General features: G+C 45.0%; 1 protein-coding gene across 1 annotated transcript in view; it reads right to left on the bottom strand.

The window, feature by feature from the left end:
• The window catches only part of MBTPS1 (membrane bound transcription factor peptidase, site 1), a 514,786-nt gene that overhangs the window by 243,100 nt on the left and 244,169 nt on the right, over positions 1 to 27,517 (bottom strand). Inside the window, 1 exon segment of the mRNA XM_030203794.1 lies at positions 16,437 to 16,552. Within this exon segment, the coding sequence (XP_030059654.1) occupies positions 16,437 to 16,552 (116 nt within the window).

Genomic DNA, 27,517 nt, shown 5'->3' on the forward strand with positions numbered 1-27,517 from the left:
CCCAGTCAAAAGCATTCTCATCAAAACTGAAACAAGAAAGGCTTCCCCTCCCCCCTTCAATGTCACCAGGATCTTGCAAATGTTTTTAACTGTGTAGTGCTGGTGGACAAAATCCACTGTGGCTCACTAACTGGCCTAGATTTTTGTAATCAGTATAGCCTCACAATTGAGCAGAGATTGGCCTGTTTGACTCCAGTACAGTTAGATCCTTTCCAGTCTTGTGCAATGAATTAGTAGTTATAATCATATTAAACAAAGCTGTAAGGGGTTTAACAGCCTCAACCCTCAAGATTTTGTAAAATTCTCCTTGAAAACCATCTGGACAAAGAGCCTTACAAAGTGAATTGTCTTATTTGTTACATTTGTATCCCACATTTTCCCACCTGTTTGCAGGCTCAATGTGGCTTACATAGTACCGGAAAGGCGTTTGCCGTTTCCGGTGTGAACAAATACTACTACTACTACTACTATTTAGCATTTCTATAGCGCTACAAGGCATACGCAGCGCTGCACAAACATAGAAGAAAGACAGTCCCTGCTCAAAGAGCTTACAATCTAATAGACAAAAAATAAATAAAGTAAGCAAATCAAATCAATTAATGTGAACGGGAAGGAAGAGAGGAGGGTAGGTGGAGGCGAGTGGTTACAAGTGGTTACGAGTCAAAAGCAATGTTAAAGAGGTGGGCTTTCAGTCTAGATTTAAAGGTGGCCAAGGATGGGGCAAGACGTAGGGGCTCAGGAAGTTTATTCCAGGCATAGGGTGCAGCGAGACAGAAGGCGCGAAGTCTGGAGTTGGCAGTAGTGGAGAAGGGAACAGATAAGAAGGATTTATCCATGGAGCGGAGTGCACGGGAAGGGGTGTAGGGAAAGACGAGTGTGGAGAGATACTGGGGAGCAGCAGAGTGAATACATTTATAGGTTAGTAGAAGAAGTTTGAACAGGATGCGAAAACGGATAGGGAGCCAGTGAAGGGTCTTGAGGAGAGGGGTAGTATGAGTAAAGCGACCCTGGCGGAAGATGAGACGGGCAGCAGAGTTTTGAACCGACTGGAGACGGGAAAGGTGACTAAGTGGGAGGCCAGCAAGAAGCAGATTGCAGTAGTCTAAACGAGAGGTGACAAGGGTGTGGATGAGGGTTTTGGTAGAGTGCTCGGAAAGAAAGGGGCGGATTTTACGGATGTTGTAAAGAAAGAAACGACAGGTCTTGGCGGTCTGCTGGATATGAGCAGAGAAGGAGAGAGAAGAGTCAAAGATGACCCCCAAGGTTTCGAGCTGAGGAGACAGGGAGAATGAGAGAGCCATCAACAGAAATAGAAAACGGGGGGAGCGGGGAGGTGGGTTTGGGGGGGAAAATGAGAAGCTCGGTTTTGGTCATATTTAATTTTAGGTGGCGTTGAGACATCCAGGCAGCAATGTCAGACAAGCACGCTGAAACTTTGGTTTGGATGCAAGGTGAGATATCAGGGGTAGAAAGGTAGATTTGGGAGTCATCAGCATAGAGATGGTAGGAAAAGCCATGGGATGAGATTAATGAACCAAGGGAAGAAGTGTAGATAGAAAAGAGGAGGGGACCAAGAACAGAACCCTGAGGTACGCCGACAGGCAGAGGGATAGAAGTAGAAGAGGATCCACCAGAGTGAACACTAAAGGTGCGGAGGGAGAGGTAGGAAGAGAACCAGGAAAGGACAGAGCCCTGGAATCCAAGTGAGGACAGGGTATCGAGAAGTATGCTGTGATCGACAGCGTCAAAAGCAGCGGAAAGATCAAGAAGAATGAGGATGGAATATTGACCTCTGGATTTAGCCAGTAATAGGTCATTGGAGACTTTAGTAAGCGCAGTTTCGGTTGAGTGGAGAGGGCGAAAACCAGATTGTAATGGGTCAAGAATAGCATGTGAGGAGAGAAAATCAAGGCAGCGGCGGTGAACAGCACGCTCAAGTAATTTGGAGAGAAAAGGAAGGAGGGAGATGGGTCGGTAATTAGAGGGACAAGTAGGGTCAAGTGAAGGCTTCTTAAGGAGAGGTGTGACCACAGCATGTTTAAAGGCAGTAGGGACAGTCGCAGTGGAAAGTGAGAGGTTGAGAATGTGACAGATAAAAGGAATAAGAGTAGGAGAGATGGCATTAAGAAGGTGGGTGGGAATGGGATCAGAGGAACAGGTGGTACATTTTGAGGAAGAAAGGAGAAGTGTAGTTTCCTCAATAGTAACTTCAGGAAAGGAGGAAAGGGAATGAGGGGAAGGAGAGAGAGGGGAACGGACTAGTGGAGGGAGAGCTGGTGAGGTAGAGAAAGCAAGGTTTATCTTTTGAACCTTGTTGTGAAAGAATTCAGCAAGGGTCTGAGGAGATAATGAAGGGGAGTTGGGGGAGGGGGCACCTTCAGGAGAGAGTTCAATGTGGTGAAGAGAAGTCGAGGATTAGAGCCAAGAGAGTTGGTCAGTTGGATATAATAATCCTGTTTGGCACGTAAAAGAGCAGATTGGAAGGAGGTCAGCATGAACTTAAAGTGTAAGAAATCAGCAAGGGCCCGAGATTTCCGCCAGAGGCGTTCGGCGGAGCGGGTACAGGAACGTAGGTAGCGGATATTAGAAGTCAGCCAAGGTTGGGGTTTTGTACGCCTTACAGGGCGGGTCATCAAAGGTGCAACAGTGTCTAAGGCAGAGGATAGAGTATTGTTGTAAGAAGAAACAGCCTCGTTGACAGACGTGGATGGTGCCACAGTAGAGAGGAGGTTTGAAACATGGGAGGATAGAGATGAAGGGTCAATATCGTGAAGATTCCTAGATAAATTAGATAGGATAGGACGGGACTGGGAGGGAGGAGATTTAAGTGTGAAAGTTATAAGATGGTGATCAGAGGAGGGATGATCAGAGGCAAGGAAACTAGAAGGTGAACAGTTGGAGAAGATGAGATCAAGACAGTGACCATTTTGATGAGTGGGGGAGGTGGAGCATAGTTGGAGATTAAAGGAGGACGTTAAAGCGAGTAACTTGGAAATATAAGAGTTGGAAGGATCATTAGCAGGAATATTAAAGTCACCAAGGATGAGAGAGGGGGAGGAAAGATCATGGAAGAAGGCAAGCTAGGCGTCAAAGTCACTGAGAAAGGATGAAAGGGACTTATCAGGGGGACGATAAATGACCGCTATTCGAAGAGGCAGAGGAGAGAAAAGGCGGATAGAGTGGACTTCAAAGGAGGAAAAACAGTGAGATTGAGGTGGAAGAAGGGGTTGAAATCTGGAGGAGGGAGAGAGAAGTAGTCCAACACCGCCCCCACGGCCAGCAGGGCGAGGAGTATGTGAAAATAGATAACCGCCATGGCACAGGGCTGCGACTGAAGCAGAGTCATCAGGGCAGAGCCAGGTTTCTGTTATGGCGAGCAGATGGAGGTGACGCGAGATAAAGAGGTCCTGGATATAGGGGAGTTTGTTACAGATAGAGCGGGCATTCCATAGGGCGCAAGAGAAGGGCAGAGAAGAGGAGGGGAGTAGAGGAATAGAGATGAGGTTAGAGAGGTCACGGTGAGATCTGTAGAGTTTGGATAATAGTTGGTGAGGAGGGCCAGGATTGGGATTGATGTCACCAGCTGAGAGTAAGAGAAGGAGTAAAAGAGAGCGGAGGAGAGTATGATGTTGTGATAAGATGTAATATTAAATGGCAAAGTCACAGTAATAGTCGTAAGGTGGGAGAGTAGCGTTGTGTTCATACATGCTTCGGTTTTCTTGTGTAGCCAAGGTCGGTTCTTTAGGCTGGATCGGGAGGGTATGCTTTTTTTGAACAGGGTGGTTTTTAGTATTTTCTGGAAGTTTAGATGGTCGTAGGTCGCTTTTAAGGCTTTTGGTAGTGCGTTCCACAATTGTGTGCTTATATAGGAGAAGCTGGATGCATAGGTAGATTTATATTTAAGACCTTTACAGCTTGGGTAGTGTGTAGGTTTAGATATGATCGTGTTGAATCGGAGGCGTTTCTGGTTGGTAGGTCGATTAAGTCTGTCATGTACCCAGGCGCTTCACCATAGAGAATTTTGTGGACCATGGTGCAGATTTTAAAGGCAATGCATTCTTTGATTTGGAGCCAGTGTAGTTTATCGCAGAGGGGTTTTGCACTTTCAAATCGCGTTTTTCCTGGCTGCTGTGTTTTGAGCAGTCTGCAGTTTCTTTAAGGTTTGTTCTTTGCATCCTGCATAGATTCCATTGCAGTAGTCAAGGTGGCTTATTACCACTGATTTTATCAAGTTGCAAAAGTTATCCCTCGGGAAGTATTGTTTCACACGTTTGAGCTTCCACATTGAGTGGAACATTTTCTTTGTGGTGGATTTTACTTGGCTCTCCAGTGTAAGGTTGCAGTCTATTATGATGCCGAGGATTTTCAGGCTGTCTGAAATAGGGAGGGTATGACCTGGGGTGTTGATGCTTGTGGGGTTGTCCGTGTTGTATTGGGATGAGAGGACAAGACAATGTGTTTTTTTCTTTATTGAGTTTTTGTTGAAATGCATTGGCCCATGAGTCCATGATGTTCAAACTTAGCTCGATTTTGCTGGCGATTTCTGTCAATTTGGTTTTGTAAGGAATGTAAATTATGACATCGTCTGCGTAGATGAAAGGGTTAAGGCCGTTGTTGGAAAGGGACTTGGCTAGTGGGATCATCATTAAGTTGAAGAGGGTCGGTGATAACAGTGATCCTTGTGGTACTCCGCAGTCTGCTTTCCACGGTGATATGTTTGAGTTTGACTTTACTTGATATGTCCTTGTAGTTAGGAAGCCCTTGATCCAGCTGAGTGTGTTTCCACTAATCCCGAACTTGTCTAGTAGCCTTATTAGTATATTGTGGTTTACCATGTCGAACGTGCTTGACATGTCAAATTGGAGGAGGAGAATGCTTTTGCCTATTGCTATTTCTTATTTGAATTTGGCTAGAAGGGTGAGTAATACTGTTTCGGTGCTATGGAGGGGGCGAAATCCTGACTATGACCCAATTCACCTCATCTATAGTAATCAGCACTCAAGATTTGGGGCAGGTCCAAAATGGAAAGATATGTTTAGCCAACTTTTTAGTAAAGGGTTTAAAATATAACAATGTGAAAAAATCTCAAAAGATGTTACAAATACTTGAGCCTGTATATATGTCTTCACTTCAGACTTATCTTTGAAGTCTAATACTCCTCTATTGCCCCATAAATCCTGTCAATCAGGCTAACAACGTTCCACTTTTAATACCTAATTTATAAAATTTAAATTAATAAGCAGCCTGTGATTTTTGGGCTCTTTGATGGAGACGCTCGTTCAAAACTTGTTAACTGGAGACCAGGAGGGACATGAGAACAAAGCACTAGACTCATAAAAATTTCTCACAGAAACAAGGAGCCAATAGCACTAAGCTTGACTCTATACTATACTGAAAAGGAAATTTCCACAAATGAAGTGAAGGAAACTTTCAGGGTTTACTTTTTTTTTTTTTTAAGTAACTGTTCTGTCAAAAACTGAAGGGACTCAAAGCTCCCTAAATGGAAGGTATATAAGAATATGGGAACACTAAATAGCCACTTTCAGAGGACCTAATACACATAGAGGGGCGTTTTCGAAAGGGACGTCCAAATTGCGATTTGGACGTCCTTGCAAAACGGCAAAATCTGGGGGCGGAGAAACCTGTATTTTCGAAACAAGATGGACGTCCATCTTTCGTTTCGAAAATACTGTCAGAGATGTCTAAATCCTTAAATTTCGCTGTCCCTAGATTTGGACATCCCTACACACGGTCGTTTCTGATTTTCGAAACTAAAGACGTCCATGTCAGAAATGACCAAATGCAAGCCATTTGGTTGTGGTAGGAGCCAGCACTTATAGTGCACTGGTCCCCCTGACATGCCAGGACACCAACCGGGCACCCTAGGGGGAACTGCAGTGCACCATAAATTGCTCCCAGGTACATAGCTCCCTTACCTTGTATGCCGAGTACCCCAAAACCCACTACCCCCAACTGTACACCACTACCATAGCCCTTAGGGGTGAATGGGAGCACCTAGATGTGGGTACATAAGTATCGCCATGTTGGGACAGACCAAGGGTCCATGAAGCCCAGCACCCTGTCACCGACAGCGGCCAAAAGAACAAGCAATTTGTCCCGCCCATCCTAGAAATACTGTATTACTCTCTCGTCTATTTCTGGTGGGTTTTGGAGGTCTCGCTGTTTCCTCCACAAACGTAACAGGTGGGGCGGGGGGATGGGGCTGGGTCCGCCTGTCTGAAGTGCAGTACACCCACTAAAACTGCTCCAGGGACCTGCATACTGCTGTCACGGACCTGAGTATGACATCCGAGGCTGGCATGACATTTTTAAAGATGTTTTTTGAGGGTGGGAGGGGTTAGTGACTACTGGGGGAGTAATGGGAGGTCATCCCCGATTCTCTCCGGTGGTCATCTGGTCATTTTGGGCACCTTTTTGTGCCTTAGTCGTAAGAAAAACAGGCCCGAGTGAAAACGTCCAAGTGTTCGTCAGGGAAGTCCTTAGTTTTTTTGATAATGGGTCAAGGACGTCCAAGTGATAGGCATGCCCAAGTCCTGCCCTCGCTACTCCTCCAATACACCCCCTTGAATTTTGGCCTTCCTTGCGACGGAGTGCAGTTGGAGACGTCCTAAATCGGGTTTCGATTATACCAACTTGGATGTCCCTGGGAGAAGGACGTCCATCTTCCGATCGTCGAAAGATGGACATCCTCTTTCGAAAATGAGCCCAATGGTGTACTGCACTGCTGCTCTCCCTATTTCTTACCTAACCTACCCCTCCCTCTTCCAGTGAGACTGTCATTTGAATGCTTTTGTGTTTCACTTATATATTCTGATATTTGTCAACATTTGCTTATTTCTGATCTGAAGAAGGGTTACCTTCGAAAGCTAATCAAAAAATGTATTAAGTTAGTCTAATAAAAAAGGTATCATCTTATTTTCTTTTCTATGTTAGGAATTATTAGGAAAGGGATGGTAAATAAGACCAAGAATACTATAATGCTTCAAAGAACAACAAATCAAAATGATAAAGGGGAAAGGCTAAAGAGGTTAGGGTTCTTCAGCTTGGAAAAGAGACGGCTGACGGGAAATATAATTAAGGTCTATAAAATCCTGAGTGGTGTAGAACAAGTATAAGTGAATTGATTTTTTTACTCTTTCAGTTATCAATAGAAATCAAACAAAATAAAACAGACAGAATCCCCCTTGTAGTGACATACAATCCAGAGCTGGAAAAACTGAGGAAAATCATAAGAGATATACAACCTATACTCCAGGAGGATGAATTACTGAAAGAGATATTCCCATCCCCACCAGTACTGGCCTTCCGACAGCCACACAACTTAAAACACAAGCTAATCAGAAGTAAACTTCCATCACAGACTGAAAAAGGAACAGAAGGGCACACTTCCCTGTAATTTATCCAGTTGCAAACTATGCCAAAATATTTCACAGGACCCCAAAGTCATCCACAAAGGAAAGATATTCAACATAAAGGGATCTTTCACTTGCTCATCTTCCAATGTGGTATATATCATTCAGTGTAAAAAATGTAACGAAGGATGCTATGTTGGAGAAACAGGCCAGATGCTTAAGACAAGATTCAATTTACATAGACATCACATGAACAATACTGGTGCCAATAGGGTTCCCACACCTGTTGGTCAACATTTTACAGGACCAGGACACTGTACCAGTGACTTCACAGTGAGAATCCTGAAAGGTAACTTTAAAACCATACAAGAACGTAAGACCTTTGAAGTCAGAATGATTGAATATTTTAACACCCAACAGAAAGGCCTTAACAAGGATCTGGGGTTCCTAGCCCATTATAAACCATAAAGCTGTATTTCTCTGTTGATCACCCCACCCCTCACCTATCCACACCCATCCTGTTAGAATATCAATGATATGCTTTGATGTCCCCATGCATACCTCCTACCCACCCCCATCCTCCCACCCTGTCAGACTGTCATAGCAATGCTTGAATGTTTTCACTTATATACACTGTCAGCTAGCACATTTGCTTATTTCCGATCTGACGAAGAAGGGCAACCTTCGAAAGCTAATCAAGAAATGTATTAAGTTATGTCCAATAAAAAAGGTATCATCTTATTTTCTTTTCCATGTTTTATTTTATTTTGTTTGATTTCTATTGATAACCTTAAGAGTGGACTAACACGGCTACCACACTCCTTTACTCTTTCAAAAATTACAAAGACTAGGGGACGCTCAATGAAATTACATGGAAGTACTTTAAAAAGAAATAGCAGAATATTTTTTTCACTCAACGAATAGCTAAACTCTGGAACTTGTTGCTGGAGGATGTGGTAATAACACAAGTTAGCATATCTGGGTTTAAGAGAGGTTTGGACAAGTTCCTGGAGGAAATGTTCATAGTTTGCTATTGATACAGACATGGGGGAAGCCACTGCTTGCCCTTGAATTGGTAGCATGAAATGTTGCTACTCTTTGGGTTTCTGTCAGGTACTTGTGACCTGGATTGGCCACTGTTGGAAACAGGATACTAGGCTAGATGGACAATTATTCTTATGTTCTTATGTAGATTCATAGTCTGGTTCTTTTTAACATTTTTATAGGTGATAGTAAGGTTTGCCTCTGCAACTGATATCAAAATCTGCAATGGGGCAGATCCCACTGATGGCGTAGATCGCATGAGGATGGTTCTAGTGAAGCTTGATGAATGGTCCAGAATTTGGAAGCTAAGACTTAGAGCTAAAAAAAAAAAAACAAGGAAAAGGTACAATGTAAGGCAGGGGTTGGCAACATTTATGCACAGAGGGCTGCATGAATGTCAGTACTATCCCTAGCAGGCCACAAAAATAAATAGTTGGAACTGGAATGCAGCTCCATAGACCCTCTGTGATAAATTATTAAGTAAAAATGTAATTAAAATAATGGAAAGAATTTATAGTTTATTAAAACGTTTTATACCGCATACACTGTCAGGCAGATTGCAGCGGTGTACAATCTAATATTATACCTACTGAAAGAATGCCATACTCAAGATAGGAAAGACGACATCAAGCACACAAGAAAACAATCCAAATTAATATTGGTTAAAACATAACGGACAGTATACCTGGTCACCCACACAAATCAGCTTAAAGGTAATGTCAGATATTCACACATGTAGTATCTTGTACTTGAGGATTAAAAGCAAGATTGAAGAAATAGGTCTTAAGCAAAGCCTTAAAATTTAGGGAAGGATTGTTAATTATGAACAGAAGGGGGAAGGTCATTCCACAATTTAGGAGAAAAAAAAATTGTATGCCTTGTAGTCTCATAGCAGACCATTTTGGCATTATGTAGAACTAAGCGATTAGAATCTAGAAAACAGAAAGAACTCATAGGAGTACAGGGAATAGTCAAGGAAGATAGATCAGAGAGTTTTGTTAAATAATAAGCTTTATAAGTCAGAATCAGAATTTTGAAAAGGATTTGAAAACTGATTGGAAGCCAATAAAGATGAATGGTATTATGTGGTCAAATATCTTAGTAGGATTGAGTGCTCTGGCTCCAAACCACAGAGAAAATCTTTTCCACGTTAAATGGTAACATTTTCATGTAGAACTGTGGTTTTCAAACACTGCGCCATGGCAACCTGATGTGCCACAGCAAACTCTCTGGGATGCCGTGTCAAATACTGACCTCTCTCCCGCCACCACCTGAACCGCTACTGCAGACAGCAGCGGCAGTAAAACAACAACAAAAAAAGCAAATGCAGGGCTGCAGTAGCTTTCAAGCATGTGCTGTCAGTTCTGCTGGTCCTCTGCCCCCGGAACTGGAAGTTGATGTCAGTGGGGGCAGAGGACCACAGGGAGGAGCTGACAGTGCATGCCTGAAGACTGCTGTCGCCCCGCGCTTGCTTTTTTTTTTTTTTTTTGTCGCAGCCACTGGGGACCCAGGGCAGATGGCCTTCAGGACTCACTTTTGCTGCCAAGGAGATTGGATGAAAGCAGGAGACAGGTTGAAGTCAGAAAGCTGAAGCCAATAGGTCAGTCTCTGTTTCCCCTTCCGATTCAAAACAAAAAGCAAACCTAGCAAACCAACCTTTGAGCTGCTGCATCTCACTTGTATTTTCAAACATACCGGCTTGTGTAGCATACAGGTGTACACAGAGGAAGTATAATAACAGGAAAACTTTTCATAGGTAGAGTAGTAATTTGTTATAAATCGTAATCAGTGTGTCATTTGGAGAGGTTGGTTATAGGGACACCTAAGCACTGTTACATTTATGCAGAGAAAAAGAAGACCAGTCTCCCAAGATCCTCCCGCGATTTAACAAATTTGAATAACTTTGTGTCATCAGCCAATTTAATTACCTCACTAGTTACTCCCATCTCTAGGTCATTTATAAATATGTTAAAAAGCAGCGGTCCCAGCACAGAGCCTTGGGGAACCCCACTAACTACCCTTCTCCATTGAGAATACTGACCATTTAACCCTACTCTGTTTTCTATCTTTTAACCAGTTTTTAATCCACAATAACAAAAGGTAGAAAAAAATGTTATCTCCTATTTTGTGATTAGAATATGTCAGATTTGAAATGTGTACCCTGACAGAGCTTCTGTTAGATGTGGCTAGGGTCCAGGGCAGAAATCTGGAAGGGGACCCCAAAGCCCACTACCATGCCGTGCCTTCTTCAGCTGCCAGCAGGCTTAGGGCTGTCTCTGGCCAGGGGGCAGTTGTCCTAGATGCACTTCCATAACACCATTCCTGGCATGTGTGATCTTTATATTTTGCAAGATATAGGAGGAACTGCATCTCTTTCTATTTCTTTGGCATGGCTTCTTGGGGTTTTGGTTTAATAGATGTTTATTATTTTTGGTCAGCTATTATGTATTTGGCCTTTGTGTTGTGTGCGTATATGTGTGACTGAGGCATTCAGGTACTTCTTAGCCAGGATCAGGTGACCCTCAGGGGGAGGAATGCTGGCTTCGGCCTAACCCCTGGTAAGCCTTTTCTTGGTTGAGAGGTGCCCAGCTCTCCCACCGGTTGCCTTCTCAGGTGCCGTGGAGGACTTGCAGCTCATCTGCATATCCTCGGAGCCTTCGCCGGAGTGACTCCCAGGTCCATTCCGATCCACTCGGGGCCTCTGCTCAAGGTGCCGCGCGCCATTAGGCGCGCGAAAGCTTTCCTTCTAATAAGTTCTGGGAGAAGAGGATATTTCTCTGGTAAGTGAACAAATTTTGCTTGTGCTTTCGGAACTTGAAGATTGGGGTTTAAAGGAGGAACTGTAAGTTAGTGATAGGCTGATATCCTTAATACTTTAGCAAGTTTTAAATTACGGAAAAACTCAAAAAACACTAAGATGGAGTCAGCAGTCCAGCAGCGAGAGGGGTGCTATCCAGTCTTTTGCATTGAGTGTCACATGTATGATTATCTCCCAATTGGTGAGGTGTCATATGTGTGTGCCCGATGCAAAGAGCTCCTAGCTCTCAGAGAACGTGTCCGTTCTCTTGAGGCTAGAGTAGCAGACTTGATGGAGCTGAGGGAGACAGAGAGGTACATAGAGGAGACCTACAGGGATGTTGTAGAGAAGTCCCACCTCCAGTCAGGTAGCCCCTGTGCTACCTTGGAGGAGGGAGGTCTCCTAGAAGGAGAGCATCACCCTGGTGAAGTAGGAAGTACTCCTGTAGCCAGGACCTGCCCACCAGGGGATGTATTATCCTTTCGCACCGAGGATATATCTCCAAATGTTGCCCGGGAGGGAAAGGTTAGGACAGCTGTTGTACTTGGTGATTCGATCATTAGGCATATAGATAGCTGGGTGGCTGGTGGACGTGAGGATCGCCTGGTGACTTGCCTGCCTGGTGCGAAGGTGGCGGACCTCACGCGTCACCTAGATAGGATTTTATATAGTGCTGGGGAGGAGACGGCTGTCTTGGTACATGTGGGTACTAATGACATAGGAAAATGTGGGAGAGAGGTTCTGGAAGCAAAATTTAGGCTCTTAGGTAGAAAGCTGAAATCCAGATCCTCCAGGGTAGCATTTTCTGAAATGCTACCTGTGCCACGCACAGGGCCCAAGAGACAGGCAGAGCTCCAGAGTCTCAATGCGTGGATGAGACGATGGTGCAGGGAGGAGGGCTTTAGATTTGTTAGGAATTGGGCAACATTCTGGGGAAGGGGGAGCCTATTCTGAAAGGATGGGCTCCATCTTAACCAGAGTGGGACCAGGCTGCTGGCATCGGCGTTTAAGAAGGAGATAGAGCAGCTTTTAAACTAGAAATGGGGGGAAGGCCGACAGTCGCTCAAAAGAGCATGGTTCGGGATAAGGTATCTTTCAAAGATATCACCATAACAGGGAAGATAGAGTATCCTGATAGTGAGGTTGCAAAAGAGATTGTAGTAGATCGGGTATCTTTAAATAACAATAAAAATCAGACAAAAGATTGCCAATTAATACTGTCAAGTACTAAGCATGATGTACTTAGGAACAACAAACATAGTTTGAAATGTCTATATGCGAATGCCAGGAGCCTAAGAAATAAGGTGGGGGAGTTGGAATATATTGCACTAAATGAAAAATTAGATATAATAGGCATCTCTGAGACCTGGTGGAAGGAGGATAACCAGTGGGACACTGTCATACCGGGGTACAAATTATATCGTAGTGATAGGGTGAATCGGATTGGTGGAGGGGTAGCATTGTATATTAACGAGAGCCTTGAATCAAATAGATTGAAAATTCTGCAGGAAACAAAACACTCCTTGGAATCACTGTGGATTGAAATTCCATGTGCAAAGGGGAAAAGGATAGTGATAGGAGTGTACTACCGTCCGCCTGGCCAGGACGAACAGACGGATGCGGAAATGTTAAAGGAAATCAGGGACGCAAACAAACTGGGCAACACAATAATAATGGGGGATTTCAATTACCCGCATATAGACTGGGTTAATGTAACATCTGTACACGCAAGGGACATAAGATTTCTTGATGAAATCAAGGACAGCTTCATGGAACAGCTAGTTCAGGAGCCGACAAGAGAAGGAAAAATACTAGACTTAGTCCTTAGTGGTGCTCATGATCTAGTGCAGGGGGTAACGATACGAGGGCCGCTTGATAACAGTGATCATAATATGATCGGTTTTGATATTGGCATTGAAGGAAGTGAAACTAGGAAATCAAGTACGCTAGCGTTTAACTATAGAAAAGGTGATTACGACAAAATGAGAAAAATGGTGAAAAAAAGACTGAAAGGAGCAGCTCGCAGAGTAAAAAACTTGCATCAGGCGTGGATGCTGTTTAAAAACACCATCCTGGAGGTTCAGGACAAATATATTCCACGTATTAGAAAAAAGGGAAAAAAGACTAAACGTCAGCCGGCGTGGCTAAACAGTAAGATAAAGGAAATCATTAGAGCCAAAAAACAATCCTTCAGAAAGTGGAGAAGAGAACCAACTGAAAGTAACAGGATAGATCATAAGGAATGCCAAGCCAAATGCAAAGCGGAGATAAGGAGGGCAAAAAAGGACTTTGAGAAGAAATTAGCGTTGGAAGCAAAAATACATAGTAAAAATTTTTTTAGATACATTAAAAGCAGGAAACCGGCCAAAGAGTCGGTTGGGCCGCTGGACGAAAATGGTGTTAAAGGGGCGATCAAGGAGGACAAAGCCGTAGCGGAGAAATTAAATGAATTCTTTGCTTCGGTCTTCACCGAGGAGGATTTGGGGGGGACACCGGTGCCGGAAAGAATATTTGAAGCGGGGGAGTCGGAGAAACTAAACAAATTCTCTGTAACCTTGGAGGATGTAATGGGTCAGTTCAGCAAGCTGAAGAGTAGTAAATCACCGGGACCTGATGGTATTCATCCCAGAGTATTAATAGAACTAAAAAATGAACTTGCGGAGCTACTGTTAGAAATATGCAATCTGTCCCTAAAATCGAGTGTAGTACCGGAAGACTGGAGGGTAGCCAATGTTACTCCGATTTTTAAGAAGGGTTCCAGAGGAGATCCGGGAAATTATAGACCGGTGAGTCTGACGTCGGTGCCGGGCAAGATGGTGGAGGCTATTATTAAGAATAAAATTGCAGAGCATATACAAAAACATGGACTGATGAGACAAAGTCAGCACGGATTTAGTGAAGGGAAGTCTTGCCTCACCAATCTAATGCATTTTTTTGAGGGGGTAAGCAAACATGTGGACAATGGGGAGCCGGTTGATATTGTATATCTGGATTTTCAGAAGGCGTTTGACAAAGTGCCGCACGAAAGACTCCTGAAGAAATTGCAGAGTCATGGAATCGGAGGTAGGGTATTATTATGGATTAAGAACTGGTTGAAAGATAGGAAGCAGAGAGTAGGATTGCGTGGCCAGTATTCTCAGTGGAGGAGGGTAGTTAGTGGGGTCCCGCAGGGGTCTGTGCTGGGTCCGTTGCTTTTTAATGTATTTATAAATGACCTAGAGATGGGAATAACTAGTGAGGTAATTAAATTCGCCGATGACACAAAATTATTCAGGGTCGTCAAGTCGCAGGAGGAATGTGAACGATTACAGGAGGACCTTGCGAGACTGGGAGAATGGGCGTGCAAGTGGCAGATGAAGTTCAATGTTGACAAGTGCAAAGTGATGCATGTGGGTAAGAGGAACCCGAATTATAGCTACGTCTTGCAAGGTTCCGCGTTAGGAGTTACGGATCAAGAAAGGGATCTGGGTGTAGTCGTCGATGATACGCTGAAACCTTCTGCTCAGTGTGCTGCTGCGGCTAGGAAAGCGAATAGAATGTTGGGTGTTATTAGGAAGGGTATGGAGTCCAGGTGTGCGGATGTTATAATGCCGTTGTATCGCTCCATGGTGCGACCGCACCTGGAGTATTGTGTTCAGTACTGGTCTCCGTATCTCAAAAAAGATATAGTAGAATTGGAAAAGGTACAGCGAAGGGCGACGAAAATGATAGTGGGGATGGGACGACTTTCCTATGAAGAGAGGCTGAGAAGGCTAGGGCTTTTCAGCTTGGAGAAGAGACGGCTGAGGGGAGATATGATAGAAGTGTATAAAATAATGAGTGGAATGGATCGGGTGGATGTGAAGCGACTGTTCACGCTATCCAAAAATACTAGGACTAGAGGGCATGAGTTGAAGCTACAGTGTGGTAAATTTAAAACGAATCGGAGAAAATGTTTCTTCACCCAACGTTTAATTAGACTCTGGAATTCGTTGCCGGAGAACGTGGTACGGCCGGTTAGCTTGACGGAGTTTAAAAAGGGGTTAGATAGATTCCTAAAGGACAAGTCCATAGACCGCTATTAAATGGACTTGGAAAAATTCCGCATTTTTAGGTATAACTTGTCTGGAATGTTTTTACGTTTGGGGAGTGTGCCAGGTGCCCTTGACCTGGATTGGCCACTGTCGGTGACAGGATGCTGGGCTAGATGGACCTTTGGTCTTTCCCAGTATGGCACTACTTATGTACTTATGTAAGCATGAATTTTCTATGTAGCATTCTGTAGTAATTTGGCTTGTTCAGTTTTCCAGACAGTGGAGGGGATATTTGTTAGGGAAGACAGAGATTTTGTTGATCCCTGTTCTGTATTGTTTATGATTTACAAACATTTATACAGAATATTGTTTATTTTTATACTTTACTAAACTGACAAACATAAAATCATAACTGCTTGAGGCTTGTACGGATGCAATCTGACAGAGCTCGCTGGTATGGGGACAGAGCCAAACTTTGTCCCCGCATCATTCTCTAGTCTATCTGTCAACACAGCTGACACCAGACCAGTCAGTACCTTAAAAAGTTAAGCTCTTTGCTATGCAGAAAACAATAGACTACTGGTCCCACACTCAAGCGTTCGGCAGGAAGGCACCCGCAAATGCGCGGTGGGGGTACTGCCTCAAAGATTTAAGTAACAGTGCACTTGGCAGTGTCCGCACCGGGCTCTATGGATGACATCACCCACTTGTGAGAATACTATGCCTGCTTGTCCTCAGAGAAAATGGCTTTAGTAAAAAGAACACAGGAAACTTCAAAACCAAAGTAAAGAGAGATTTTCTAGCACAGGAAATGTGTTCATATCTTCCCATGAAAATGATTGAGGAAGTCTTAAGTACTCAGCTGAGCAGTAGCTGCTGTGTGTGAGCAAAAAGACCTTTTAATCCTTCTTAGCTAGTAAATGTTTGTTTGTTGGTGCCAACAGATATCACCACCCGCAAAGTAAGGTACAGAGCTGGGACTGAATAGTAAATAACTTGCTTATTAAGGTTTTGGCTGTAATTGTTTCATTTATTATATTTCTATAATATTAGTATTTTGAGGTGGAAAAAACTATTATTTTCTAGCTATAGTAAGAACGCTCATAAGTAATCTCAAAGGGTCATTTTACAAAGTGAATGTCAGCAATGTAGAACAGGTTGTGGGGTATTGGGAAAATAGTTGTAACAGACCACCAGCTGTTTACATACCGTACTGACTTGCATCAAAACATGTGAAAGGAGAACCCAGAACTTCCACAAAGTACCCCATGCTTCTCAAATGCTGGTACATGTCCCTGAAGTTTGTATGGATGTGGTCGCCATTCCTAATGAAAAGAAATATAAAACAATACTGTGTCACTAGAGTTACTTTCATTTTTTTTCTCTACTGTATTTGTAGGACCCTGGTGTATTGTGACAACATGGGTAGATTTTGCAGTAAAGCATCAAACGTTTTAGGTATGCCTTTCAGAATCCTGTAATTTAACTAGCATAACATTTTGTGTTAGTATGCACATACACAGGGTACCTTTGTGAACAACTTGTGTGCATAAATGGGTTCTTATAAAATTCAGTCAAGTCTAAAAATATGTAGTGCAGTAGACATACTCAAGGGCAGAGTTTGAATGAAGTGTAAGCCACAATTTATACATGCATTTTATAAAATTTTACAGAATTAGTGCAAGTATTTTATAAAGACACACATAAGTACATAAGCACCGTAATACTGGGAAAAGACCAAGGGTCCATCAAGCCCAGCATCCTGTCTCCGAAAGCGGCCAATCCAGGCTTGAAGAACCCGGCAAAAACCAAAAAAAAAAAAAAAATTAATGTTCAATGGACTTTTCCCTCAGGAATCTGTCCAAACCCCCTTTAAATTCCGTAAGGCCAGCTGCTGTCACTACATTCTCCGGCAACGAGTTCCAGAGTCTAACTACACGCTGAGTAAAGAAAAACTTTCTCCTATTTGTTTTAAATTTACCATATTCTAGCTTCATCTTGATTCCCCTGGTTTTGTTGTTGTTTGAAAGTGTAAACAAACGCTTCACATCTGTCCGCTCTAATCCGCTCATTATCTTGTAGCCTTCTATCAAATCACCCCTCAGCCGCCTTTTCTCCAAGCTGAAGAGCCTTAACCTTCTCAGCCTTTCCTCATAGGGAAGTCGTTCCATTCCCTTTATCATTTTCATCGCCCTTCTCTGCACCTTTTCTAATTCCTTTATATCTTTTTTGAGATGCGGCGACCAGAATTGGACACAATACTCGAGGTGCGGTCGCACCATGGAGCAATACAACGCCATTATAACATCCTCGTGTTTGTTTTCCATCCCTTTCCTAATAATACTCAACATCCTGTGCGCTTTCTTACCCGCCACAGCACACTGAGCAGACGTTTTTAATGTCTTATCCACGATGACTCCCAGATCCCTTTCTAGGTCTGTAACTCCTAACGTGGAACCTTGCATGACATAGCTGTAATTCGGGTTCCTCTTACCCACATGCATCACTTTGCACTTGTCAACATTGAACTTCATCTGCCACTTGCACGCCTATTCCCCCAGTCTCGTGAGGTCCTCCTGTAATCTTTCACACTCCTCCTGCGACGACGAACCTGAATAACTTTGTGTCATCTGCGAATTTAATCACCTCACTAGTTACTCCCATCTCTAGGTCATTTATAAATATGTTAAAAAGCAGCGGTCCCAGCACAGACCCCTGCGGGACCCCACTAACTACCCTTCTCCACTGAGAATACTGACCATTCAACCCTACTCTTTGCTTCCTATCTTTCAACCAGTTCTATAGTAATACTCTACCTCTGATCCCATGACTCTCCAGTTTCCTCAGGAGTCTTTTATGAGGCACTTTGTCAAACGCTTTTTGAAAATCCAGATACACAATATCCACCAGCTCCCCATTGTCCACATGTTTGTTCACCCCCTCAAGAAAATGCAGTAGATTGGTGAGGCAAGGCTTCCCCCTTCACTAAATCTGTGCTGACTTTGTCTCATCAGCCCATGTTTTTGTATGTGCTCTGTAATTTTATTCTTAATAGCCTCTACCATTTTGCCCGGTACCGACGTCAGACTCACCAGTCTATAATTTCCTGGATCACCTCTGGAACCTTTTTTAAAAATCGGCGTAACATTGGCTACCCTCCAGTCTTCCGGTACCACACTCGATTTTAGGGATAGATTGCATATTACTAACAGTAGCTCTACAAGTTCATTTTTCAGTTCTATTAATACTCTGGGATGAATACCATCAGGTCCTGGTGATTTACTACTCTTCAGTTTGCAGAACTGACCCATTACATCCTCCAAGTTGACAGAGAATTTGTTTAGTTTCTCCGACTCGCCTACTTCAAATACGCTTTCCGGCACTGGTGTCCCTCCCAAACCCTCCTCGGTGAAGACCGAAGCAAAGAATTAATTTAATTTCTCCGCTACAGCTTGGTCTTCCCTGATTGCCCCTTTAACACCATTTTCGTTCAGTGGCCCAACCGATTCTTTAGCTGGCTTCCTGCTTTTAATGTATCTAAAATTTTTTTTACTATGTATTTTCGCTTCTAACGCTAACTTTTTTTCCAAAGTCCTTTTTTGCCCTCCTTATCTCCACTTTGCATTTGGCTTGGCATTCCTTATGTTTCATCTTGTTACTTTCAGTCGGTTCTCTTCTCCACTTTCTGAAGGATTGTTTTTTTGGTTCTGATGACTTCCTTTACCTTACTGTTTAGCCACGCCGGCTGGCGTTTGGTCTTTTCTCCCCTTTTTCTAATACGCGGAATATATTTGTCTTGTACCTCCAAGATGGTGTTTTTAAACAGCATCCACACCTGATGCAAGTTTTCACATTTTGTCGTAATCACCTTTTCTAAAGTTAAACTCTAGTGTATTTGATTTCCTAAGTTCACTTACTTCAATGCCAATATCAAAACTGATCATATTATGATCACTGTTACCAAGCGGCCCTCGCACCGTTACCCCCCGTACCAGATCATGAGCTCCAGTAATGACTGTCTAGTATTTTTCCTTCTCTTGTGGGCTCCTGAACCAGCTGTTCCATGAAGCTGTCCTTGAATTCATCACGAAATTTCACCTCCCTAGCGTGTACCGATGTTACATTAATCCAGTCTATATGTGGATAACTGAACTCACCCATTAATATTATATTGCCCAATTTATTCGCTTCCCTAATTTCCTTTGACATTGCTGTTACCGTCCGCTCGTTCTGGCCAGGCGGACGGTAGTACACTCCTATCACCGTCCTTTTCCCCTTTTCACATGGAATTTCAATCCACAAAGATTCCAATAGGAGTTTTGTCTCCTGCAATATCTGCAGCCTGAGTCGAGATTCTCATTTACATACAGTGCTACCCCTCCTCCAATCCTATCCACCCTATCGGTACGATATAATTTGTAGCCCGGTAATACTGTGTCCCATTGGTTATCTTCCTTCCACCAGGTCTCAGAGATGCCAATATCCAATTTTTCACTGTGTGCAATGTACTCCAGCTCTCCTATCTTATGTCTCAGGCTCCTGGCATTTGTGTATAGACATTTCAATGCATGCTTGTTGTTCCGTTTTATATTACATTTAATACATGGCATTATTAATATGTTATCTTCTGTCTGGTAATTATTAATTTTATTTAAGACCATCTGATCTACTACGATTTCTTTTACATTCTTACTTACAAGTAACCTTTTCTTTCCTGTCTGGGTGATATCTTATCCTGAACCATGCGCTTTTGAGCGACTGTCGGCCTTCCCCCCGTTTCTAGTTTAAAAGCTGCTCTATTTGCTTTTTAAAAGTTGACGCCAGCAGCCTGGTCCCACCCTGGTTAAGGTGAAGCCCATCAGATCGAAATAGGCTCTCCCTTCCCAAGAATGCTGACCAGTTCCTGACAAATCCAAACCCTCTTCCCCACACCGTCTCATCCACGCGTCGAGACTCCGGATCTCTGCCTGGCGCTTGGGCCCTGTGCGTGGAACAGGTGATATTTCAGAAAATGCTACCCTAGAGAATCTGGATTTGAGCTTGCTTCCTAAAAGCCTAAATTTAGCTTCCAGAACCTCTCTCCCACATTTTCCTACGTCGTTGGTACCCACGTGTACCAAGACGGCTGGCTCCTCTCCCCAGCACTATCTAAAATCTTGTCTAGGTGCCATGTAAGGTCCGCCACCTTTGCACCAGGCAGGCAAGTCACCAGGCGATCTTCACGTCCACCAGCCACCCAGCTATCTACATGCCTAATGATTGAGTCGCCAACTACAACAGCGGTCCTATCTTTTCCCCTGTGGGCAGTAATTGGAGACATATCCTCGGTGCGAGAGGATAATACATCCACTGGTGGGCAGGTCCTGGCTACATGAGTACTTCCTACTTCACCAGGGGAATGCTCTGCTTCCAGGAGGCCTCTCTCCTCCGAAGTAGCACAGGGGCTACCTGACTGGAGGTGGGACCTCTCTACAACATCCCTGTAGGTCTCATCTATGTACTGATCTATCTCCTCATCTCTACCAAGTCTTGTACTCTAGCCTCGAGAGAACGGACCTGCTCTCTGAGAGCTAAGAGCTCTTTGCACCGGGTACACATATATGACTTCACACCAACTGGGAGATAATCATACATGTGGCACTTAATGCAAAAGACTGGGTAGCATCCCTCCCGCTGCTGGACTGCTGACTCCATCTTAGTGTTTCTAAATCTTATACGAGTAGCTATAGTATTAAGAATGTTAGTAAGATATAAGTGCTCTGTAGTTTATATAGGATATTGTATTATCCCTGTTGTGTTACCTGCTTAAATGGTAATTAATGGTAATATATAGTAATATAAGAGCACTCCTAGCTTATTAGCCTAATTACAGCACCTGCTATAAATGTAAAGTTGTCCTAGGGTAGGGTGGGCGTAGGGGGGGGGAACGAAAACCAGATCCTGCAGTGCCCGCTAGACTCTATCTGTTAATGCCTATGTGTTCTTATAAAACATAAGTGCCTTCCCTACCTCCACCTCCAAACCTAGGCACCTTGTTATAAAATTACTGTAACCCATTGGGTTGGTCGTGAGCCCTTGGGCCCTGGCCGAGGCCAGCAGACCGCCGACCCAGGCCAAGGGGAGACCGACCCACCACCACACACCCCAGCTACACAATACCCCTAAGCTACCCTCCTCCCCCGCAGTACCTCCGGAAGAAAGGGAAATAGGCATACAGGCGGGCCTCGCGGCCGAACCGGAACCCAGGCGCACAGAGTCACTTGTGCGGGCCTCACGGCCAAACTGGAACCCAAAAACACACAGGGAGGGGTGAAAGAACCCAGAGGCCCCCCCGGGACCCCAAGATGCCAGTCACGTGCTAAACACCAGCGATAGGGCAGAGGGAGTAACAAAAGAACCTGAGCGGAGCCACGTCCTCCCAGGGGACTAGCACAGGACAGGGGAACTAATACAGCAAGCCAAAGGAAAGGGTGAGATAGCCCCCAGTCAAAGGCCAGAGGTACAAGACCCAAAAGGGAAGCAGAAAGCCTTTGCCTCAAACCCACAGAAGACAGAGGCAGAGACACAGAACACAAAGCGTTAAGCTTGCTGAGCCAGCCGGCACACGAGGGAGAGGGAGAGGGAGAGGGAGAGCTCCTTAAATCAACAAACAATCAGAGAGAAAGCTGGGGAGCATGGCCTACTGAACAAACACACTGTCAGAGGCAGGGACACAGTACACAAAGGGTTAAACTCACTGAGCCAGCAGGCCAGGACACGGGGAAGAGAAATCCTCAGAGTAAACAAACAACTGGAGAGGACGCTCTCAGACAAGCAGCCTAGCTGAAACGAAGGTTGAACAAAGCCCAGCCCCCACTGACAAACAAGCAGCTGGCTTCCCACAGAGAACTGCAGGCAGGGAAGGGAAGCCCAGCTGGAGGCAAGAGGACTAATTACTCACTCACACACACACACACGCTGGCCCCAGCTAACACAAAGGGAAAGGAAAAAAAATCCCTGAACAGGAAACTCAGATCAAAGTCAGAGCACAGAGCACATTCTGACAGAGAACTGCGCGGCTTTCGGGAGGAAGTGACGTCACCATAGAAGATGGTGGCTTAAAGACTCAGCTCCTGCTCACCGGAGCACAAAAAGCGAGAGTTCTCCCGTTGGCCGAGCCCTCCATGCATGAGTTTGATCCTCAGGGATAGAATAAGTGGCGGCGATTCGAGTGGGGATGAGTACACAAGCGGAACTCAGCCAATTTGGCTTTAAAGGCGGGATGGCGGCAAACCGCAAGACGGGCTCGGAAAATCCGCCCGCGCGCACCCGCAAACTGACGGTGCGTCCCAGCAAAGCCCATGCCTCTTTGGGGAGGATCAAGATCAACTAGCCGTGAATCCACTAGCGGAGTTAAAAGAATGGCTACAGGAGATTCAAGCAGATGTAAAGGCGGTCCGGGCGGAGCTGGAGATGCTGGGCTCCGATCTCCGTGGTGAAATTAGAGAACTAGGCACCCAGATGGAAGAGATGGAGTCCCGCGTAGATGATCACACAGAAGAGCTCAGATTGCTAGATCAGGCTGTCGCAGACGTCCATTTGGGACAACAACAATTGGCAGACAAGATGGAGGATCTAGAGAACAGGAGCCAGCGACACAACCTGCGCTTTAGAGGCATACCTGAAACACCGGAATATGTTGATTGTGAAGCAGTGGTGCAGCAAGTGGTGAGCGCTATGTTGATTGTGAAGCAGTGGTGCAGCAAGTGGTGAGTGCTATCTTGAAAGAAGCGGGTACCCCGCTAGAGGCCACCACAGTTGTGCTGCAGTGCTCCCACAGAATGCTGGGCCCAGCGAGGAACAACCTGCCAAAAGACATCATTGTCTGCTTCCAAGACTACAAGCTAAAAGAGAGGGTGTTTCAGGCGGCCAGGCGCCTGCAAAGCTTCAAGTGGGACACATACCACGTGGAGATCTATCAAGACCTAACGTCTGCCACGCTAAGGCGACGAGCGGAGCTGAAACCATTAACAAAAAGGTTGCAGGAGCTCTGCATCCGGTACCGCTGGAAGCATCCTTTTGCTCTGGTATTCTACAAAGAGGGCCGCATGCACCAGGCGAGATCAATAGCTGAAGCCAGAGCAGTACTACCAGAGATACAACAGGAAGCCCCCCTGGAGACTCCGCGGAAAGCCAGCAGAGACAGAGCCCAGACATCCCACTCGAAATGGCAACGAGTGGGCAAAGGACACAAGAGGCTACAGCGACAGCAGTCGGCTGGCCAGCTTACATGACTGTGGGTAAGGGGAACAAATGCTGTGTTAACATGAGCTAGGCTCGGGCCTGGCATGAGCCAAGAAATAACAGCTCGCTAAAATTATTCAGTTTAAGGTTTAAAAATGGTTTGTAGATAACGGGAGAATGGTTGACAAGTTGTATAGTTGTAATATGTGGGTGAGCAGAGGGGTGAGTTGCTTCCTCTATTGGAAACTTCTTCACTTATGAGGGTGGATCCATGCAAACATGGGGGGTGGTGGGTGGAAGGGAGGGAGGGGCAAAGAGAAGGGGGGTAATGGGGAGGGGACAGACAAGAGGCGAGGAGTATGTGGATGAAAAGGATTGGGAGTACAATGGGGTAGGCCTGGGGCGACTAACGGGGGAGCTGAGATGCAAGATGTTAACTAAAGTGTACTTTTGTGTTCCCAATTGAATAACCAACATATACATCTAGTGTTACATCTTGCATCTCAGCTCCCCCGTTAACACTAGCGCTCCTGAATGTCAGAGGCTTAAATGTACCAATGAAGCGTCAGCTTCTGTTTAGGGAGCTGACTCGCTTAAAAATAGATATAGCCCTGATTCAGGAGACTCATTTAAAAAAGCAATATGAGAGGCTGTGTAGGCATCGCCAATATCCGTATATTTTCTTTGCATCGAACAACTCAGGCTCCAAAAGCAGATGGGTTATGATAGCGCTTAATGACTCCCGCTCCTGGCAGATTCAAAAAGTTATCAAAGACAAAGGGGGTCGATATATCTTGTTGGTTATTCAATTGGGAACACAAAAGTACACTTTAGTTAACGTATATGGGCCTAACGCAGACCACCAGGAATTTTTTCATCAGCTCGATCAAATATTATTGGCACATGGGAAGGGATCTGTGATAGTGGGAGGAGACTTTAACATTACTCCTAATCCGCAGCTGGATAAATCCTCCTCCTCAGTACAATATGCCAGGCAGGGGTGGGAGTCACTCCAGGCCTTTTTAGCCAGGTGGCAACTGAGCGACCTTTGGAGGCAAGCCAACCCAACACAAAGGGATTATACTTACTTTTCCCAGGTTCATAACTCTTTCTCTCGTACTGATTTTTGGCTGGGGGACTCGGCGGTGATGGGATGTGTCAAGGACCAGCAAATAGAGCCGTGAACGTGGTCGGATCACAGTCTGGTCCTTCTTGTTCTGCGGCCTCAGGAGGGGCGAAGGCCTAACCCCACAGTGGTGCCTGGATGATGCATTACTGAGGTGACTCATGTGCTTCAATTTGAGAGGATAATCAAAGAATATATCCAACAACAACAATGGAGAGGTTTCCCCAGGGGTGCTTTGGGAAGGTTTTAAGGCGGTGATGAGGGGTCATTTTATTGCTTTAAAGGCTCACGTGCGAAAGGAAAGAACTCAGGCGGAGGAGTCAGGGCGTAGGAGATTAGCACAATTGGAGAAACTAATAAGTAGATGGGGTAATAAGGGCTCAACACAAGCTTTGCTGGACCAAGCGCATAAACTTAGACAAGAGATCCGTGAGCTCCAATTGGCGGACCTCTCCGAGCAGCTGCAGAGGGTGCGCCAGACACATTTCGAGTCTGGCAACAAGGCTAGCAAGCTTTTGGCACACAAATTAAAACAACAGGTAAAAAAAAGCGCATGTTACTCAGTTGAGAGATGACAGAGGGGATAGAATAACGGATCCTGGGGCCATGCAAGCAGCTTTTAGGAGTTTTTATGAAAAACTTTATACCCCGGACATCAGTCCGAAGGAGGTTGAGATCGAGGCCTTCATAGATAGGGTCATACTGCCTACACTCGCAGAGAGTGCTCAACACAGACTCTCTAGACCAATTGAGTTAGAAGAGGTTTTACAGGCAATAAAGGAACTAGCACCAAGCAAAGCCCCAGGACCTGATGGTTTCACGAATAAATTTTATAAAACCTTTGGGCCCCTGGTGGCACCTATGCTGCAGAGGGTATTTAATGATCTGGGAAAACAGAGGTCTCTACCGGAGACTTGGCATCAGGCGAATATCATAGTCATACCCAAACCGGGCAAAGACCCACAATTATGCAGCTTGTATAGGCCAATCTCCCTCTTGGGGGTAGACTACAAAATTTTCACCTCAATACTGGCGTCTCGTCTACAGCAGGACCTTCCGCAACTAGTTCATGAGGATCAGGCGGGGTTCGTGTGGGAGCGTCAAACGTTCGATAACATTCGCAGGACACTGCATCTCATTCAAGCGGCTCATATAAAAAAGCTTCCGTTATGCATAATCTCAATAGACGCAGAAAAGGCGTTCGATAGGGTGCATTGGCCGTTCTTGTTCGCAACACTGAAGAGAGTGGGTATATCAGGAGGTTTTATGCACTGGATCTCTTTACTATATAGAGCGCCCACAGCCTCGGTGAGGGTCAATGGGAGCCAGTCCCCAGCGTTTGTGCTGAGGCGGGGGACGAGACAGGGCTGTGCCTTGTCGCCTCTCCTCTTCGCTCTGGTTGTGGAGCCATTGGCAGCTTACATTAGATCACACCCAGATATAGGGGGGTTGCGGATGGGAATGACTGAGTCTCGGATTTTATTGTTTGCGGACGATATCCTTCTCACTTTAACAAATCCAAATATTTCACTCCCAATCATTGGGGCTGCCTTGCGAGATTATGGCTGGGTGGCTGGATTTAAATTTAACATGGACAAATCAGAGGCGTTGAATATCACTATCCCAGAAGATAAAGTAGCAAGATTGTGAGCTACCTTCCCCTTTCGGTGGGTTCCCAGAAATATTAAATATCTAGGGGTAAATAAAACAAAACGGTTGGAGGATTTGTATGCGGCTAACTTACCAGCAAAAGTACAGGAGCTCTTCTTGGAAATGGATAGATGGGAGGGCTTAACGATCTCATGGATGGGGCGGATAAGTGTGATTAAAATGATACTGCTGCCAAAACTGTTATATTTGTTTATGGCGCTTCCCATTTCTATACCTGACAAGTTCTTTAAAGGCCTACAACACAGGGTCTTCTCCTTTATATGGAAACAGAAGCCACCACGGGTGCGCCGGTCAGTAATGCATCAGCCGAGACCTCATGGGGGCATGGGAGTGCCGTCATTTTTGCTCTATCACCAGGTGGCTCACCTTCGCATAATAGCGGAGTGGCTACACAGTGGAGCAAAGGCATGGAGGGCTATGGAGCAGACATGGTGCTATTCACACCCATTACGAGCCATCCCCTGGCTATCTGACCGAGAGCTGAAAGAGATAATAAAGGAAATGCCGCCGATTGTTAGGGGGCCACTTACGACCTGGAGTAAAATTTGTAGCAGCTTTTTCCGGGGACGCACACACTTTTTACACACGACAATTCGCTTTGCACCAGGATTCACCCCAGGATCCTCGGACCCCTGTTTTAGGAGCTGGGGGGCCTATGGGAGCTGGGGCAGGTGTGGGAGGATGGGGAACTATTAACCTTTGAGGCAGTGCAGGAGGAATATGGGATTCCGGCCTCCAATGCATTCCAATATTTCCAGTTAAGGGACTTCATCTTGAGGCGGGCGAAGGAAGAATTGTGCTTGGAAGAAATGCAGTTGGAGAGGGCAATGGCTGGCGGAGGTGGTAGAGGGGGGATCTCCAGGCTGTATAGAGCACTCCTGTTACATTCACAACCCATTTTATATTACACACACAAATGGGAGAAAATAGTAGGGGTTTCTTATGAATATTCATCGTGGGAACGGGTGTTTGTATCACTGCTTAAGGTGTCAATTTCTAATGCTCTTGTGGAAAATGGCTATAAAATATTATACTGTTGGTATTATACACCACAGAGACTAGCTAAAATGTTTAAAGGGGGGTCGGCTCTCTGGAGGAAAGGAGGAACAGGGGTGATATGATACAAGACGTTCAAATATTTGAAAGGTATTAATCCGCAAACGAATCTTTTCCGGAGATGGGAAGGCGGTAGAACGAGAGGACATGAAATGAGATTGAAGGGGGGCAGACTCAGGAAAGATGTCAGGAAGTATTTTTTCACGGAGAGGGT

The sequence above is a fragment of the Microcaecilia unicolor genome, chromosome 5 (genome assembly GCF_901765095.1).
Source record: "Microcaecilia unicolor chromosome 5, aMicUni1.1, whole genome shotgun sequence".
Classification (NCBI taxonomy): Eukaryota; Metazoa; Chordata; class Amphibia; order Gymnophiona; family Siphonopidae; genus Microcaecilia; species Microcaecilia unicolor.